The sequence below is a fragment of the Brachyhypopomus gauderio genome, chromosome 1 (genome assembly GCF_052324685.1).
Source record: "Brachyhypopomus gauderio isolate BG-103 chromosome 1, BGAUD_0.2, whole genome shotgun sequence".
Taxonomy (NCBI): domain Eukaryota; kingdom Metazoa; phylum Chordata; class Actinopteri; order Gymnotiformes; family Hypopomidae; genus Brachyhypopomus; species Brachyhypopomus gauderio.
This window is the reverse complement of record NC_135211.1, coordinates 22,471,254-22,491,253: the sequence shown is the minus strand read 5'-3', so window position 1 is coordinate 22,491,253 and position 20,000 is coordinate 22,471,254. Positions and strand designations below refer to the sequence as shown.

The 20,000-nt window shown below is 44.1% G+C and overlaps 1 protein-coding gene across 3 annotated transcripts in view; it reads right to left on the bottom strand.

Moving 5' to 3' along the window:
- slc38a3a (solute carrier family 38 member 3a) overlaps positions 1 to 20,000 on the bottom strand; it is a 43,058-nt gene that overhangs the window by 14,367 nt on the left and 8,691 nt on the right. The window contains exons 2-8 of one of the 3 annotated variants that reach the window (XM_077003265.1): positions 13,961 to 14,164; positions 11,446 to 11,478; positions 10,872 to 10,968; positions 10,521 to 10,636; positions 6,968 to 7,041; positions 6,278 to 6,370; positions 5,463 to 5,544 (exon numbers count right to left, since the gene is read on the bottom strand). In XM_077003265.1, the coding sequence (XP_076859380.1) occupies positions 5,463 to 5,544; positions 6,278 to 6,370; positions 6,968 to 7,041; positions 10,521 to 10,636; positions 10,872 to 10,968; positions 11,446 to 11,478; positions 13,961 to 14,064 (599 nt within the window). In that variant the 5' untranslated portion in view covers positions 14,065 to 14,164. Of the gene's footprint in view, positions 1 to 5,462; positions 5,545 to 6,277; positions 6,371 to 6,967; positions 7,042 to 10,520; positions 10,637 to 10,871; positions 10,969 to 11,445; positions 11,479 to 12,014; positions 12,033 to 13,960; positions 14,165 to 20,000 lie in introns of those variants that run through there. The other 2 variants (XM_077003282.1, XM_077003275.1) reach the window with 2 other exon arrangements.

Sequence of the window (20,000 nt, the reverse complement as noted above, 5' to 3'; positions counted from 1 at the left end):
GTTTTTCTACCCCCTTGTCCCTTCGTTCCTCTCGCTCTCTCTCTCTCTCTCTCTCTCTCTCTCTCTCTCTCTCTCTCTCTCTCTCTCTCTCTCTCTCTCTCTCTTTCTCTCTTTCTATCCCTCTAAAGCTCTTAAGCTGGTCATTCTTATCCCAGTTCTCCCAGACAGCAAGCCAAAAGGAAACACTTCCTGACTTGCCACATCACGACCTGCAACAGGAGACGTGCGTCAGAACAGGGAGACTTCATTATCATGTGGAGTACTCTGTGTGTGTGTGTGTGTGTGTGTGTGTGTGTGTGTGTGTGTGTGTGTGTGTGTGTGTGTGTGTGTGTGTGTGTGTGTGTGTGCGCATGTGTGCGTGTGTGTGTGCATGCGTGTGTGTGTGTGCACGTATGTGTGCGTGTGTCTTTAATAGAAGATGTTTCAGACTTTATTCTTACTCTGAATTAGGAAAAAGTGAAGAGGAGCTGAATAGAGCAGCAGTGTAGGTGTGTGTGTGTGTGTGTGTGTGTGTGTGTGTGTGTGTGTGTGTGTGTAACATGGTTCTCACAATCTGACTCATCCTCCTACATGACCTTTCCCTCACACATACACACATGCACGCGCACACACACACAGACGTCATCAGCTACTCTCCCTCTAGGTCTGTGCTGTGTCTGAAGGCTGGTCTAACTGCCAGGTCTGCATCCCCATATCACTCCCACTGTAGGCAGGAATCCTAAGAGAAGTAACTGTTATCCTACAACTATGCCTGGCTTCTCCAAGCAAGTAATCACTATGGAAACCGAATGCAAAAGTTCCTTATTGCCTTCTACTGTCCTGTGAGTCTGCTCATTGGCTTAGGAGGGGGTGAATGCTAATAGACCACAGACAGCTATAGGTCACAGGTCGTTTCCATGGTGCATTTTGAGGTGCCGTTCAGAGAGTCTCTGCACAAGCAACATGCCAAGCTGGGGTACATAGTTTACATCTGCTGTCTGCCTGTATCTCTCTCCCTCTCTGTCTCTCTCTCCCTGTCTCACACAGCCATATTCATGCATATACACACACATGCATCCACACACACAGGTACCCCCAGTCTGCTGAAACCTGACCTTCATAAGATACACATACCCACAAGCACTCTGCGTGAGTCCCAAAGCCTCAGGGAATCATTAATCTAGGAGAAACTAAGGACAGCTCACAGTGAACCATCTCTCTCACTCCTGTCAGTATCTCCTTTATTCTGTCTATCCTCTTTCTCTCTACTCATTGTCTATCCTCTCTCTCCTAATTTAATTAATCATTCAAGCAACTGCTATAAAAATCAGAGGTCCATATACATCTATAGACCTCTATAGCACATTGGATTGTCCGTAGCATCACCATACACTCCATATGTCTATGCTGAAGGTTTACTTTGAAAGTTATTAAACCATTTGTTTGGTCAATCAGAATCTAATTTAATGGCAGCAGTTTTTAATTTGACTATAGACAATCATTTAACATAATTTAACCATAATATAGTACAAATCTATGGGATTATGTTTATGACTTTGTTAGTGACCAGGTAGATGTATGACATCATCATAATAGAGTTATGTATTACAGACATTCGTATCCAAGGCATCTTACATGTTTATCAATGTGATAGCACCTGTGCTCCTGGTATATCAAGGATCTAACGTGGCCAGCACTACCACGTCAGCTACAGGAATACACCAGGGCACTACCACGTCAGCGACAGGAATACACCAGGGCACTACCACGTGTGCTACAGGAATACACCAATACACCAAGGCACTACCATGTCAGCGACAGGAATACACCAGGGCACTACCACGTGTGCTACAGGAATACATCAGGGCACTATCATGTGTGCTACAGGAATACACCAATACACCAAGGCACTACCACGTCAGCTACAGGAATCCACCAGGGCACTACCTCGTGAGCTACAGAAATACATCGAGGCACTACCACATGAGCTACAGGAATACACCAGGGCACTACCACATGTGCTACAGGAATACATCAGGGCACTATCATGTGTGCTACAGGAATACACCAGGGCACTACCTCGTGAGCTACAGGAATACACCAGGGCACTACCTCGTGAGCTACAGGAATACATCAAGGCACGATCACGTGTGCTACAGGAATACACCAGGGTACTACCACGTGAGCTACAGGAATACACCAGGGCACTACCATGTGGGCTACAGGAATACACCAGGGTACTACCACGTGTGCTACAGGAATACACCAATACACCAAGGCACTACCATGTCAGCGACAGGAATACACCAGGGCACTACCACGTGTGCTACAGGAATACATCAGGGCACTATCATGTGTGCTACAGGAATACACCAATACACCAAGGCACTACCACGTCAGCTACAGGAATACACCAGGGCACTACCACGTCAGCGACAGGAATACACCAGGGCACTACCACGTGTGCTACAGGAATACACCAATACACCAAGGCACTACCATGTCAGCGACAGGAATACACCAGGGCACTACCACGTGTGCTACAGGAATACATCAGGGCACTATCATGTGTGCTACAGGAATACACCAATACACCAAGGCACTACCACGTCAGCTACAGGAATACACCAGGGCACTACCTCGTGAGCTACAGAAATACATCGAGGCACTACCACATGAGCTACAGGAATACACCAGGGCACTACCACATGAGCTACAGGAATACACCAGGGCACTACCACATGTGCTACAGGAATACATCAGGGCACTATAATGTGTGCTACAGGAATACACCAGGGCACTACCATGTGGGCTACAGGAATACACCAGGGTACTACCACGTGAGCTACAGGAATACACCAGGGCATTACCACGCGAGCTACAAGAATACACCAGGGCACTACCACGTGAGCTACAGGAATACACCAGGGCACTACCACGTGAGCTACAGGAATACACCAGGGCATTACCATGTGAGCTACAGGAATACACCAGGGCACTACCATGTGGGCTACAGGAGTACAACAGGGCACTACCACGTGAGCTACAGGAATACACCAGGGCACTACCACGTGAGCTACAGGAATACACCAGGGCACTACCACGTGAGCTACAGGAATACACCAGGGCACTACCACGTGAGCTACAGGAATACACCAGGGTACTACCATGTGGGTTACAGGAATACACCAGGGTAAACATGCAGGTTCACACTTTTCTAACGGACCTTAATCTCTCTCTCAAATTGACTCTAACATTCTAAGTCCATCTCTTGGGAAGTCAGACCGTCCTGATTAATCATCCTCCCATTGTGTGCTAATAACACACACACACACACACACACACACACACACACACACACACACACACACACACACACACACACACACACACACACACACACAAGATTACACCTCCTTAGTGTAGAATGGGAAAGGAATCTTTCCAGAGCAAATAAGTGCCAGGCTGGTAATAACTTCAGAATGCACAATGTGATTCCTCAGATTCTCTGACAAAATGTTTTGTAAACAACAAATTGTTTTAAGACCATTATGTGTTTGTTTTTCATTATGTATCTTCCAATCTCAGTACTGTTAGACAGTATAAAATTAATATACTGGTATAGTATATTATACAGTATACAATAATAAATCCTGCGCAATCCTCTTTGTCCATTGTTGTGCAGAAGGAGAGAGGGATACTTGTTTCTTTTCCTTGAGTTACATGAATCTAAAATGAATATTTATGCTGTAAGGGACCCATAGGGAATATTCTTGTGTTAATTAATGTTTTTAAAGATTTTTACTCTAATCTTTATATGTCAGAAGTGTGATTACTTTTGTGTGGTATTTTCTTTGAACAGCTGTATTTAACAAAACTCACAGCCTCACAGTAAAGCTGATCAATTTGAATCAGTTTTGATGAAGGCAAATCTCAAGGAGTAGTTCACCTCCCACCAGAGCTACTTTAAATTAAGCACTTTGGGACAAAGTTTGAAGCCTCTTCCATTCCTGCATGTATGACCTAGACTCTGATCATTTCTACAAAAATCTAAACATGCTTCTCATTACTCTTCTCATCATGAAGAAAGGGAACGATCACCTTCAAAATGCTAATTATAGACCTACTTCACTGATCAGCTGTGATATAAAACCATTTTCCATCTTGGTTATATTGATACTTAATGATCAGACTAGGTTTATTAGAAAGAGTGCTTGATTGGTAAGATAATTTTTTAATATTCTGCATGATATTTATTCTGATGTCCAGAGATGTAATAATCTACCATGAACAGCTCAAATGCAAAGTGAATACAGTAAAGATTAATGTTTTCCCATGGTTTAAATCTTGTTTCTTTATGGTACTTATACCTCCATCACATGATTATTAAGAAGATATTGCATCAGTGATTTGTAAATTCATATGGACAGGTAAACTGTTCCTGGGAAACTGGTCTTAGAACTAGTCTTTTATCTACTATAAACTACATGGTCTTACCTTTCCAAATTCAAAGAATTGTCACTGAGCATTTCAAACCCTTCAGGTTTCCCTCCCTCATCAGAGTGTGTGAATGATATGGCCTACTGTCATACAGCCTGTCCCACAACTGTCGTCTTTAAAATTCTTGCTATCTAGTCTTCAAAATAACTCAACTTAGCTAAAAGGCCATCTGCAGTTTGTAGTTGGGAGCACTGATGTGACTCTACTCAAGAGCTCTAGTTTCCAGTTGTATTCTGGAATGTTCTGTCTGGTTTTCTGTACTGTATTGTCTTCGTCTAATCTTTCATCTGTGTGTACCCTACCATCGTACACCAAACGTCCGCTCTCCTAACTCCTTCCAGCCACGTTATGTGTCGCAGTCCAAAGTTGATCACAAAAAATATATGATTTAAACAATTTGTGCAGTAGCTACTAACCCTCATCTCATGCACTAAAATGATCACTTCAAACTGTCATGTCTGAACTACATTGTGTCTGAACTACACTGATCAGTGTTGATTTTGCTGTGTGTACATAAGGACTAAGTTTGGGAATGTGTGTGTTAAGAGTGTGTTAAGAGTGTGTAGGATGAATGTGTGTGTTAAGGGCAGATGTGTGTGGGACGAATGTGTGTTAAGGGCAGATGTGTGTGGGATGAATGTGTGTTAAAAGCAGATGTGTGTGGGACGAATGTGTGTTAAGAGCAGATGTGTGTGGGATGAATGTGTGTTAAAAGCAGATGTGTGTGGGACGAATGTGTGTTAAGAGCAGATGTGTGTGGGATGAATGTGTGTGTTAAGGGCAGATATGTGTGGGATGAATGTGTGTGTTAAGGGCAGATGTGTCTTGGATGCCTGATTCCTCATTAAAATATAGGGCAATGAGTGGCTACCATAGCTGAATACTGTCAGAGCAATCTGATGCAGTGTCTGAGATGAACGTGTTATAAAATTGTCACACACTAACACATGCTTAAGATGAGACATACACACACACACACTTACCCAGATGGTTTGTCAACTCTGAGAAAGGCTTGTATCACCAGAGGAAATTCATATTTCACTATGAACAAGTAGCTGGACATGGCTATGGGAGAACAGAGAGAACACAGCAATGAGAAGCAAAACACACCCAGACGGTCCACACACACACACAGTCAATAGTCTGTAATCTGTCATACATTCCCGACTATGGAGGACTATGATTATTATCCTGGAAACCAATGTCATTAAAATCAAGAGAATCAGTCTTCTATATTTAGTTTCTACAAACATATACAAATCCTCTGGCTGCCGTGAGTCGTTTCATCTCATTGTGGATTAAACTATGACAGACTTCAAAGTTCAGCTGATAATTCTCTTAAACGCACAATAGAAGGAAAATACAAAAAGAAACAAAAATAAAACAGAAATGAAGAAACACTCAACATCGATGTTCAGAGATTTATGGTCATATTACTCTGTGACAAGAATGAAACGTGCACTTCTCAGACTGTCCCATAACTGTGTGACTGCATGACTGCATGAGAGAGAGCGAGAGAGAGATAGAGACCATAAGAGAGAGACTATGAGAGAGAGAGAGAGAGAGAGACTATGAGAGAGTGCAATGACACTCACCCTTGGGAAATGCTGTTGTTATGTGTGTGTGTGTGTGTGTGTGTGTGTGTGTGTGTGTGTGTGTGTGTGTGTGTGTGTGTGTGCGTGCGTGCGTGCGTGCGTGCGTGTGTGTGTGTGTGCTTGCATTGCCCTTGTCAAGGCCACCATGCTATACTGTGTACAGGTCTCTTGAGACACCTGGCTGTGTGACATTGTGCTCTTACCTCCAATATTCTGTAGTGTGATTGCGATACCGGCGGCCATTTTGCCAGGTGTACCGAAGGCGCGGTATCCCAGCTGCTCATAGGCCCTGATTCCTGTAGAGAGACAGTGAGCGTCGCCATCTCATTAAAGAGTTTTAGCATATAAAGATACAGTTCTGAGTGCATTTATTTTCTCCACCATAACCCCTATTGACTGGTCCAGGGTGACTTCAGAGAAAGGTAAGACAGTCATAGCCAGTGACATTTAACAGAGCCTCAGTTGCTAGATTCAAACCACTTGCTGTTATTAATATCCTGGCCAACCAAAATCTAGAGGGCATAGGTGGTGTGAGTTGTGTGCTAACTTCCTGCTAACCGCTTTTTGTTTGCTCTATTGTGGGGGGGAAGCAATATTCATATAAGATTCATATAAAATTCACATAAGCAGGGTGGACTGTTTACAGCCCAACTGCAGCACATAGGGGTCACTAACGATGAGGAATCACAGCTGATCAGGGATCAGCCGACTGCATCCACACGACAGCTGGAATCCTCCTCGGATCTAGAGCAGCATGAAGCCTTGAAGCCTTCCCTAGATCAGCATGGCATGCACTGGTCTGGAATCAGGCCAGCTTCTTTTGTATTAAGGGTCACTGTAAGAGCTGCTGTGTAAACTGATCTGGGGTCAGACCAGCTTTACATGGGACTCACCAACGACGCCCGAGGACTTGAGCAGCAGGTGTATGGAGTATGCAGACAGACTTGCCACGGCAGTGAGGAGGAACCTGAGATGCACCCGGAGACAACGGAGACGCTAAAGTCATTCATTGACTCACTGTGTTTGTTAGATATGCATACCTAACATACAAGGACACATGCAGAACATGTGTAGAACATGCATTCACTCACATTTTCATTCATATTTCACATAAAAGATCTGGGATTAATGTGATCATTCTGATATTACACACTCTTGTATCATCAGGGATTAATGTGATCATTCTGATATTATGCACTCTTGTATCATCAGGGATTAATGTGATCATTCTGATATTATGCACTCTTGTATCATCAGGGATTAATGTGATCATTCTGATATTATGCACTCTTGTATCATCAGGGATTAATGTGATCATTCTGATATTATGCACTCTTGTATCATCAGGGATTAATGTGATCATTCTGATATTATGCACTCTTGTATCATCAGGGATTAATGTGATCATTCTGATATTACGCACTCTTGTATCATCTGGATAAGGGCTAAGAGAAGCCAAATAGCTGAGAGCATCTTGAATGTGTTATGGGGAGGTGTGGATGGTATAAACCCCTCCACGCAGGTGTGGATGGTATAACCCCCCCAATTCAGTTGTGGATGGTATAACCCCTCCATGCAGATGTGGATGGTATAGCCCAGGGCTATTCAACTGGCAGCCCATCTCTCCATAAATAATAATAAATATTTGATAAACCGCCGTAAAAATAAATTTACGTTTGCCACCCCCCCACCCCCCACTCAGATGCTGTGAACATTTCTGGAACCTATTCTGGAGATTTTGGCTGGTACCAAAGACGGTCTAGATGGGTTAGGATTAGGGTTCTTGAAAACATTACCTATTCAAATCTGCGGATATCTGAGTGTAATTGGAGAATAATGTTGGGTAACATGCAGGCGTGTTTCCATACATAGCTTCCACACTCAGATTCACACTTTCATGGCGGTGAGAGGAAGGGGGCAAATCACATCGTTGCAATCATAGTGAAATTCACATCTCGGGTCTATTCCAGGATCAAGGGGGAGGAACTGCTTCAGTGCGTGTGTTGGGTTTAATTTTTTAAGAGCCATGCTGTGACGTCTCAAGTAACTCTGAAGCACATTCTTGAAAAGTAACTCTTCATAGATGTGATAAATCTCATAAAAACCTTTATATATATATGCAGTAAGAATGCATAATTTACTTTAAATGTTACACCACTGTTTACAAACAATTACAGCAAAAAATATCATATAAGGTTACTGTCTTGTCATTCCAGGGTCACACAGAGCACCTTTCATCGAAAAAGCACACGCCTGCTGCTGTCTTCCGTAGTAGACCAGCCGGCACGGATATGGATCTCCGAGAGCCTGCTACGGTTTATGTATTCAGGTCAAAGGTCAGTTACCTAAATAATAATCTAAATCGCTCTGTGAATTTCATCATAAAAGCAGAATTAGCACTGGCTTACTGCCTGCGGGACAAGAGTCTTGCTTTCAGGAATGTGATTTAACCCAGATCTAGCAGAAACAGCACATAAATAACCAAGCTGCCGAAAAAGGAAAATCCGGGGTCATCGGTGACGGCTGCGCGTCACTCTGTGAACCACGGGTGTCGCTGGCTAACAAGCTGTTTCCTGGGAAAGTTTTCCATTGTGCTGGAAAATGTGAGTCACCTTGATCAGAAGTTGGGAGCTAAATTCATTTTCTCACCTCCAGCTAGAAACTGAAAAATAGCTCCCCAGGATAATCAGGGAGCTTAGTAGCTGGTGTTGAGTTGTAGAAAACAGCGTGCCTCTTTCTGTGAGGCTTGACTGGGGTTTAAGAAAACTAATGTATGATCCACTACAGTGCACACAGCAGCTCCAGAAAAAAAATGTAGTTTGTTTTTTTATTACAATGGTCAGCAAAATTTGAACCTTTTTCTGTTTCCTAAATAAAAAATTACTAACGTTTGTACTAAAACTTTATACAAACTAAAAACTTTATACACTGAATTTTGTTTAAGAATTTTTGTGTGTACTGAATAAGAACTGGGTGCTTCCTAAAATACAGCTGGAATGAGCGTATAAATACTGGAGAAACATGCACAAGAATTTCTTGACAGAAAGTGCACTCGTTGTGGACCAGTGATGCCATGGAAGCTGCAGATGAGGCCAAGGTGGGCGCAGACCCAGAGGTTGCTGGTTCAAGACCTCAGACGTTATTCTGCTCACATCCAGTCAGTTAACTCATCAGTTCATTAGCAGGTTTAGTAGATGAGGAACCTCCCTACTCTGTGCTGGACTCTGTTCAAGCTTTGCACCGAGCAAACAAATCACTCCATATCGGCCCTCTCTTACAAGCTACCCCTCACCCTCTAGATTAGCACTGCATTACTACAACTCAGAGAGCAGATTGATACTTTCAAATAATTACAAAAACACGAGTAACATTCAAAGTATGTGCTTTCACATTGCTCTGTGTTAGTAAGCACAGGATTAATCGTGGGTTGACTGTGATTCTGTCTAGGTCATCCCTGAATGGGACCTCATCTCAATAAAAACATCCTACAATTGTGTCAAAAAAATTTAAATTGAAATGACGTGACTCAGATTGAACCTCAGAGCACAGTTACGTAAGCTCATTGTCGTAATCCCCCTGCTCTGCAGCAAGCTCCTTCTTCTGACATTCAAACCAACCTGCAGATTATATTTACCATGTAGGAAATGCTCTGAAATGTTTTACACAACTGACTCAGGATTAAGACCTAAAGAAGCATTTCATCTCACTTTCATAACTCATCTGGCAGTTCATGGCCCAAACACTCTGCCTTGGACACTAACGGCTTAGCAACAAATTAAAAGACTCGTAGAACAACAGATGATTCAGGAGTCTATTGTAGATGGATGGCCTCTCTGAAGGGTGTTCACATCAGAATGAAGTACCTATTTCACAAATGGCCATCAGTATAACTACACTGGTCTTAACAGCACAGCGACAGTATCTAGAATATTTATGAAGGCCTATCGCCACTGGCTCATAACAATACATTTCTGATAAATGGCTCAGGTCCCCTTCGCATCAGCAAAACAGTCTGTGAGTTCAGTGGCGCTACAAGTTCAGTGGCTAAACAACAGTATATCACAATCAGCCTACAAGCAGGACAGGTCTGCCTGTGACAGCAGCTTGATGAATGGTTTTAATGTTCCAAATGGGAGTGACGAACAAGGCGATGAATATTTCACTTTCATTTTTAGACCTTATATCAAGTAAGCCATACACTCTGCTGTCCAGCAATGTAATTATCCATTGGCCCTTTGATTCCTCATGATTCCTCATCTGTACTCCTGAATGTATAAACAAGAGCACTTGAATTCAGATCGAATGATTTGATTTGATTTGAAGAGCACATGAATTGTTTTATTAATAGCAATTTGTTGACACAACACAAATGTATATCCAATTTTTTTCTTTCTTTCATCCATCCACCCATCCATCCATCCATCCATCCAATCACAAGTAACTCACAAAAACAGGATGATGCCCGTGTTGGCCATGGCATACGCCAATCCCAGAATTCCACTCCCCATAATGGCATTTCCCAGATTGAAGACGGACATCCCAAACGAGGTCTTCCCCTCAAACTGCTCACAAAAGGCCGAAACAAAGACATGCTTCAGCTTGTAGAAATACACATGTGATATCAAATGTAGTACATATGATTCATTTCTGTATTTTACTGTAATGACATCGGGAGTTCATGTAACTTCTCATTTAGGTGCAGTGTAGTAAATGAATAATTTACAAAGGGGGATGAAAAGCATGATTTTTGAATAATAACTGATTGAGAAGCTTCAAGATGTAAAAAATCTGGCTCACATCTGTGAATCGAGGAGCTTTCTTGTCGTCCGCGTTGGAGAGGAACTCTGCGCTCTCAGCCATGGTGGCCTCTGTGTCTACTGTTGCTCTGCTGGGACTGAAAATACACAGCACTGTTAAAGAACAACCAGCTCCATTTTCAGATACCAATCAGTGTGTGTGTGTGTGTGTGTGTGTGTGTGTGTGTGTGTGTGTGTGTGTGTGTGTGTGTGTGTGATAGTATACATTTGCTCACAGTTGGCTGTTTTGACAGTAAGTCATAAAACTTCAGAATGCGCATGAAAAAAGCACATAGATTTGACTGCTTTCTGTAAGCAGATTTTCACACTATAGAACAATGTTCTGTTCCTCTAGTTCCCATCATACTTGTCCAGCATCTGTTTGCATGTAATGCATAATTTGCATTATTACTGGAAGCAGGACAAAAAGGTCACCAACACACACTTGTCCACATGACAACTAGTGGAGAACGATGGACAGCTTGTCTGAGAATCATTCATGAGTCTCTGTCCACTGGGTGGACGGTACTGTCATAGAGGACAACAGGAGCCATGCGAGTCTCCGTGGTACATACCTGGTGTTCTCTGTACTGTTAGATACAAGGCCCCTGCAAGGCAGAGCAACGAGGGAGGAACCGCCAGCCATCAGGCAGCACGGAAGAGGAAGAAGAAGAAACAAAGACCACACACAAAAGCACCTCGTGAGTTTCAAAGATGCAGCTTGTCGGCAGCACATGAAGGTTGAAGGTATGAGCATGGGAAGAAAAAAACGTGTTTTTCTCTTTCAGGTGACCCGCTGCATGCTGGGATGGGTCCACGGGTTAGGAGTGTTTGGATAAGAAGATATGAGACCATGAAACACATGTAGCAATCGTGCATACACCCACCCACATATAGACGCATCCACACACACACACACACACACACACACACACACACACGTGCACGTGTCTTCCACACGCACGAATGTGCGTCATTGCACAAAGGCACACGCTGACACACGTACGCGCACATGCCACCTGCACACATGCCATTCACAAAGGGCATATCATTAGTGCTTTGTCAGCAGTGTTTGCCCAGCCACGGGGCGATGTGTCAGGACATTCAAGACCGTCCACGGGGCACGCCACGCATTGTAATTCACCTTGTTCAGAAGGCACGGCTGGAGAGCAGCTTTGAGACGCCACAAATGCACCACCCATCGTGTGCTGCCCTCCGAAAAAAAGACACAGTTCAAAGGAGCACTTCACCCAGAAATGCCACTCCCACTCAGAACGCTAATGACAACTAATAAGAAGTAGCAAATGCTAAGGAATGCTAACAAATCTGCGGCAGTAATGATGCACGAAGTGAAGTTCAGCTCTCTGTTACATTTATTTCACCGAGGGCTACAGATATTTTTGAAGTATTTCCGTAAAGTCTTAGAATTGATAAAGCTTGAAAGCTGGCTTACGGACCTGGAACAGGGTTCTTTCATGAGAAACATTTCATGGCTGCAGTACTTAAGTAATAATGTACAGTCAGGCATTCATTATCATGAACAAAACCCCATAAGGGTACAAGACCCAATGCTTTATATCAGCGTCATGAGCTTCCTGTTAGAATTTAGTTTCTGTTAATGACCAACTGGCTACAAATAACCTGACTTATTACATAGCTACTTCCCAAACAAATCATTAACTTGACATACCTGAAACAATTATATTACATCTAAGAAAAACAGCCTATTAAAATTCACAGCCAGGTGGAGAAATGCAAACACTGGTGGATTAGCATATTTAGCATTAAGGATAAATTGAACTTTGCTGTTTTTTGTGAAGATGGCTAGCACTGCAGCAAGGGTAGCCTATTTAGTTACAGTGTTAACATGAACATTTCCATTTATGGCAAAGTGAGACCGTGAATGAAAGGAAATGGAATGTTGATATTATCAGGCCATGCTGAGCCATGGTAGGACAGAAAAAAACAACTCAACTGAATGCCTCAACTGACCAATCAGAGTTGAGTAGTCCACGGCACAGTAAGTACATGCATAGTACTGTTGCTAAATGAACCTAAATGAACCTGACCCATGGCTGTGCTCCACACTGCCCCTAGTGACCTCTTAGCAAACAGACTGAAAAGCACTTTCAAGACCTACAACAAAGTAAGGAAGGTGACCTGACACTACTGAGGCTGATGAGGAAACAAATGTGCTGGTGAGAAAAAAACAAAACAAAAACAAAAAATCCCTTGTGCTCACTTTTGACTCCGTGATCCATGACTGAGGACTGAGGATTGATTGAGTTAAATTATCCAGAAGACGTTTATTTTTTGGGGTGTTTGTTCATTTGTTAATTTTTTTGTTTGGTTGTTTGTGCGACATGATGTGATAATTTCACAGTAGAGTATCTCTGTCATTGATTTTCCCTCATATGTGCCTTTTGACAGTGTGGTATCCACAGTGTCTTTGCAGACAGCAAATACCAAGACAGCCAGCAGACAAACATTATTAATTCATCCTGTGAACAGATGCAAAGCACTCTAGTCACTCTGGTATATGCTCAAAATGTAAAATGTAAATGTATTAAAAATACGTATCTTATAAGTCAAATTCACTATGACAGGAGAGCTTGTGAATGTCCTGAAGAAACTGTTAAGTGTCTAGAAAACTAGCAAATATTCAGCTGCACAATTAGGTGTGCTGCTGTGTGGGGACCTAATGGACCTGAAGTGTCCTGCTGTGTGGGGACTTAGTGGGCCTGCAGTGTCCAGCTGTGTGGGGACCTAGTGGGCCTGTAGTGTCCTGCTGTGTGGGGACCTAATGGGCCTGCAGTGTGCAGAACTAATGAGCCTGCAGTGTCCAGCTGTGTGGGAACTTAGTGGGTCTTCAGTGTCCTGCTGTGTGTTTCACTGTTTACTTTTGCTGGAAGGCATTCATCATTACCGGAACATTCAAAATCAAATAAAAAATATATAAAAATCATTAAAATGCAAATAAATAACAGCTAGATTCAAGTATCCCTTCCATGCTGTTCTGGGACTTCTCTAACTGGTCCCATTGTAATCCCACTGTGATACCACTGGGAGCGCCAAAGAGTCCTCACTTACGGGGTCGTGTCATCTGACTGGGTCTTGCTGGGTGTTTCGTCTCCTGCTTCGTGGCCTTTCCCGTTGAGAATGGTGTTCATTTCACCCGTCTTTGGATCCTCCATCGTCTCCACAGGGATTGGGGTAGCTGCAGTGGCACTTCACCTGAAACCGGCCAGGAATTCTTACGAGAAAGAGATTCTGCTTCGCACTCCTGTGGAAGCCCTGCAGGGGAAGAAGTTTCACGTCACTCACCCTCTCTATGGAGCAGACACAGACTCTGGACTGACTTGGGACTTCAAGTCACTATCAGTACGGATGACAGAAGTTAGAGCCGAGCATTTTCCTGTGACGTCCAAAATCAGAATTGGTCATATAATGTGATGTCAAAGTCAGACTTATTTATATAGTGCTTTTTACATCACACTTTGTCACAAAGCATCTTTACAAATGTATGGGTCCAGTATGTAAAACTTGCATTAGATGCTTAATCAATCTGTATGGAGTCATTTATCACTCTCTCTCTTACTTTCCTCCTCTTCCTCTCCCTCTGTCCCTCATTTTTCAAGTTGTACACTGAAGTCTTTATATGTCTGCTAGGTCTAATTTCTATATCTGCTAACAGACACATTCTGCCTGACTGAGGTGGTTCTATTCACGCCTATCCCCCTGCAATATGTGTGTGGTGTATCAAGCCAGTGAAACATGGCTTTATCTGCCAAGATGTCTCCATGCTCCTGCACGGCCGGTGAAAGCCTGGCTCAGGGCAGTTCCTCTCGTCTCTGGGCCTAGGCACACTGGCCCTGATGGCTCTATAGGTCTTTGTGATGCCGCTCTCTCTCTTGCTGTCTCCTGTGCCCGGGACCCCTGTGGAGGTTTACGGGGAACCTGCTGGAGGTCCAAGCACCAGAGAAAGCAATGTGTGACGTGCTTCCTGTTGGCTTTCACTCTCCTGTGCAGGACCCCTGAACTCCGGCCTAAAGCACTGGAACCCCATATTTTTCATCAGCAATGGTGTAAACAGAGTGCATATATATGCCTGTGGGAGAGTGTGTGTGTGTGTGTGTGTGTGTGTGTGTGTGTGTGTGTGTGTGTGTGTGTGTGTGTGTGTGTGTGTGTGTGTGTGTTTGCGGGCATGTGTGCCTGTGTGTGTGTGACCTCCACCAGGGAGGGGGCATGGAGACGAGATTGATGAAAAGCTGTAGAACCAGTTCAGAACCAGTCAGAACCAGACAGGACCAGCTTAGAAGCAATTCTGGCCTCTTTGTGTAGTCCCTCTTTTTTCTGCCTCTTTGCTTTAATTAGGGAGAGCTTAGCATAACAGACATGCTTTCCCCAAACTCACAGAGCTAAGCTGGCATCCCTGAGCACCCTCAGAACCCCTCACTCATCCGTTTGGTCCCCTCTGCCCTCTTTTCCTCTCTTCTCCTCTCTCCTCTCATTTCTTTTCCTCGTCCATTCTTTCCTATCCTCTCCTCTTTCAGAACAACACTCTTATCATAATTTTCTCCATGGATGGGTCGGGCCCTGGAGATCATGCCCCAGCAAGAAGTTCTCTCTATCTGCCCCATAATGTTTTCTCTATCTGCCCCAGGATGGCGTTAGGTGCCCTGCTGCTCAGCTCTTTGCCCCAGCCAGCTGCGCTCTTTCTGCCCTGGTCCGGCGTTAGGCGCCCTGCCGCTAACCCCTTGCAACTCGGGCCGAAGCCGGACAACGTGGCCGGCCAGCAAAGCGAGGACCACACAATGCCACAAGTTGTGTGGTTTCCTGGGAACTGCCCTTGGGGGAACAGTGGGGTGATTGTGCCAGGAATCATTACAGCACCGGGTCCCCTTGGCTACGGCTTGCCCGGACCACTCGAAGGGGCTGAAAAGGTAATTCATCAGACACTAATTGAAAAGACGACAAAACCATTAAAAATTCGGCAACGGTGCTCACAGCAGTTCAGCTCACTGAAACGTGAGTAAGAGCTTACTGGTAGGGAGGTGCGTTCTGTGCCAAAACTCACGCTGCCCTGCATTCTCTATGGAGCACCATGCTGTCATTCAAACATTCCACAAATCGGAAAGACAAGACAGGCTCTCTCAATGGTTGGGCAACGCAATTGGGCAAAGTGTAGCCAATGAGGTTGCAGCTGCATCAGGCGTCACCGGGTCAAAACCAGAGCTCATAACGAGTGAGCTTTTCCACACTGGAACACACGGCATCTATTAGGGCTGCCTGTCGGGGTCAGAGCTCCCCAACACCCACTGCGGCTCCCAGCACCCTGGTCCAGCTACAAACACAGCAAGTCAATGCTGGCTAAAGCCATTACTAAATAGAATTAAGTACAATATAATAAAATAAAGTGACTAAACCTGTTATCTCCATAAGTATAGTTTTAGGATACCTTCCTCGAGGCTCTCAGATTGCTAAGGAAGTGGCAATAGTTTGGTTTTATAAATTTAGCACGCTCCACTTCCTATCGCCATGTCATTTCAGTATTTTATAAAATGTACACGAAGTCTGCATCTTGTGAAAACACAGTGATAAGATGCAGGCTTTTATATATATACACGTACACAAGAGACGTAGCACACACCCACATTCTGCTGTTGTTCACATAACGAATGAGGTCAGATGCGTGAAGGTTTGGTTAATCTGTGGTTGTTCTGCAGATTGCTGGTTGAACCTGTCTCATGCTAATAACTATCACGTACTGTCTTGAAAAAGCCTCATTAGCCCTGGGGTAATCACGCTGAGACAGCCATTACACCCAGCTTTCTCCACGATGGCTGAAACGCCTCCAGAAATAACTGTTATCAGGAGCAGCTTTTCTGCCGGAGAAGTATCGGAGGTCAAAAGGGGATGATCACCCTGACACTGCTGAGGATGATGAAGATGATGATCACAATGAGAATGATGAAGTCACAAACTAGGGCCAAAGTCAGAACCAGGGAGAGAGGACACGGAATGAGAAGCAGGACTAGCTGGTCTTGCTATTTGTGCTTTTCCTATGTTTTGAGGTGGATACTGAAGCTTCTAAGGGGCTTGTGTGTGTGTGTGTGCGTGTGTGTGTGTGTGTGTGTGTGTGTGTGTGTGTGTGTGTGTGTGTGTGTGTGTGTGTGTGTGTGTATGTGTGTGTGTGTGTGTGTGTGTGTGTGTTAACAGGGGCTGGTAGTGCTAAACTCCCTGGGGAACATGCTGAGCTTCAGAACCGTTATGCAAGACCCCTCAGAATCCACACACGTCACACCCAGTCATTTACTAATCCTTCACCAGAGCAGTGCTGCGAATATACACAGAACGAGAGGGAATCTGAGACAGAGTGAGAGAGAGAAGAGGTTGGGGGACTGAGACTAAAACAGGCAGAGAGAGAGAGAGAGAGAGAGAGAGAGAGAGAGAGCGCAGCCTGGGTTCATGCTCCAAAAATATACACTTCAGACATTTCTTAAACATTAAATGCACAAACTCTATAAAGATATATTGCATGTGTGTTTAGCAGGGGTGCCATTTATAACTGTGACATCCTTAGCGAAACTGTATCTTAAACAAATCCCATGTAATATAATATTTCAGAATTTAAATTCTGATTCTGTTAATCACATTAGTAATGATTGTTAATTACAATTCTTAACAATAAAGCTATTTTAAATCAAAGAGCATAGAGATTGACAGAGATGGAGAGAGAGAGTTATAGACATACCCAGAAAGTGAAAGAGAGAGAGAGAGAAAAAAGAGAGAGAGAGAGAGAGAGAGAGAGAGTAGTACAGCTGATGCAACACCAGTGACGTGAGCTCAGCTGACTTCTAACGTCACTGAGAACACATTTACTCTGCAGCGCATACATGTGAGTATGTGAGTGTGTGTATGTGTGTGGGCGGTAGAGGGGGGGATATGTGGGTGGGCAGGGGGTGTTAGCGCACTTGTGTGTGAATGCAATCATGCTCTTTTAAGTCCAGCACCCGAGCATCGACCCTCTCACTGTGAATTACTTTAGGCTAGGTCAGTGTTTGAAAGGAAAGTCATCAGCTCTTAAATGCAGCGCAGTAAAGCCTTTCTCCCCAAACACCCACCCACCATTCCTCCCCTCCCATAACCTCCTACCACCACCTCCTCCTCCTCTGCTCCTCCTCCCCTCCTCCTTTCTCCCCCTCCCCTTTTCCTCTGCTCTCTCGGCTCTTCTCCCTCACTCTCCTCCACTGCCCTCCTCTATTTTTCCTTCTTTCTTACTCATTTTGTCTCCCTTCCTCTCTTCTCAACCTCCTCTTCTCCCCTCCTGTTCCCTCAGTGTCCTCCCCGTGGGAGTAACCTTGCTGTGAAAAGTGTTGGGGACAAGAATGTGGACCGGGTGTTTCATTCAATTCGGCTGCCCTTTAAATTCTCCATCCCTTTAATGGGAAATGAAGAAATTAGGCACACGTGTTCACTGAAAAGAAATGAGTGCTTGGACTCAAAAGAAGATGCTCACAAAAGGTTTTATGGCCATGCTAGTCAAGCCTATTCGCACTGAACAATAGTAGAACTACTGGTATTAAGGTTTCAAATATTTTTGATAGTACAACTATTTTCTATTTATTTTGAGTAAAAACTCATTTTCTAGGAATGACTATTCTGATGGAAGTCACGTGACCACATAGCAGCTGTACTGGGCTTCTTCACAGCCCTCACATGCCAAGGCAGTTGGTCACGTGTCATATAAGAGACGCAGGATGACCACACACACTTTTCCTTATGATTTTGATGATGTCATATAAAACTCTGAAAAATGGTATGGATCAAAACCTTAAAATGCTGGGGACATGTCCCTACTGTCCATACTTTCCCTACTGTCCATACTGTCCTTAGAGTCTCCAGTGTAAATAGCAAAAAATGGTATGGTGAAAAATGGTATCCCCTTCATTAGACTTCTCATAAGATATTAGACAGAAATATGCAGGTCAACCATTCGACAACAGCACTCATCACTACACACACACACGCGCGCACACACGCGCGCACACGCACACGCACACGCACACACACACACACACACACACACACACACACACACACACACACACACACACACACACTGTGATTTACACATACCAGTAGAAACACAGGCCACAACACCAGCTGGCCCACCACCCACTCATGCATCCTGGGAGGAATATAATCCATAATAATCCACATCTTGACCTGCGGCACGCCATGGCTGAAGGCTAAAATGCCACTGCTCATTACAATGACTTCCTTCACTGCCCTGTTATTAAGAAAGGAGTATTACAGAACTTTAAAGCATATTTCACCAAAGGGGCTTAATGTTTGAGTACGTGTGTGGTTGTGAGAATTTGCATGCACTTGTGTGTGTTATATGTTCCCTTCCAAAGAAATATAGAGCTTGAAATGTCTGATGGCATTATGTAGCCTATGCAGTTTTTTCCAGTAATAATATACAATTTATATGTATAGCACTTCTCATTCAGGGAGTATGGTTCAAAGTGTTATTGACATATAATAATGGGTAGACCACACAAATGATATAGAAAGGTAGTCTTTCACACTGGTTTGCATTAGTTAAACTTTGGTGATCCAGCAATGACCTTGCATTGAGTGAAAGCAGGCCATGATTCAGCAGTTGGTAAGAAAAAATCACCAGAGGTCACCCAATTGGCCAGATTATTGAGAAATTTGGGCTGATTTTTCATCCAGGGGTGGAGCCTGTCTGTCTTGTCACAGCTTCATAAAAAAGCAGAGGAAGAGAAGACAGAGGGAGACGAAGTCAGGGAGACAGAGACACTGGGAGCATTTGTGTGTGTGAGTGAATGAGAGTGACAGAGAGAGAGAGAGAAAGGGGGAGAGAGAGGAAGAGAGAGAGAGGGAGAGAGAGAGAAAGGGGCGAGAGAGGTAGAGGGAGAGAGACAGGGAGAGAAAGAGAGAGAGAGACAGGGAAAGAGAGAGAGAGAGAGAGAGAGAGAGAGAGAGAGAAAGAGAGGGAGAGACAAACAGAGAGAGAGACAGAGGGAGGGGGCTAGTGATGCACACGTAGGCAGGAGCATGCTGATGACCAGCTCGTCCCCAGAGCGACCGTGTGCTGCCA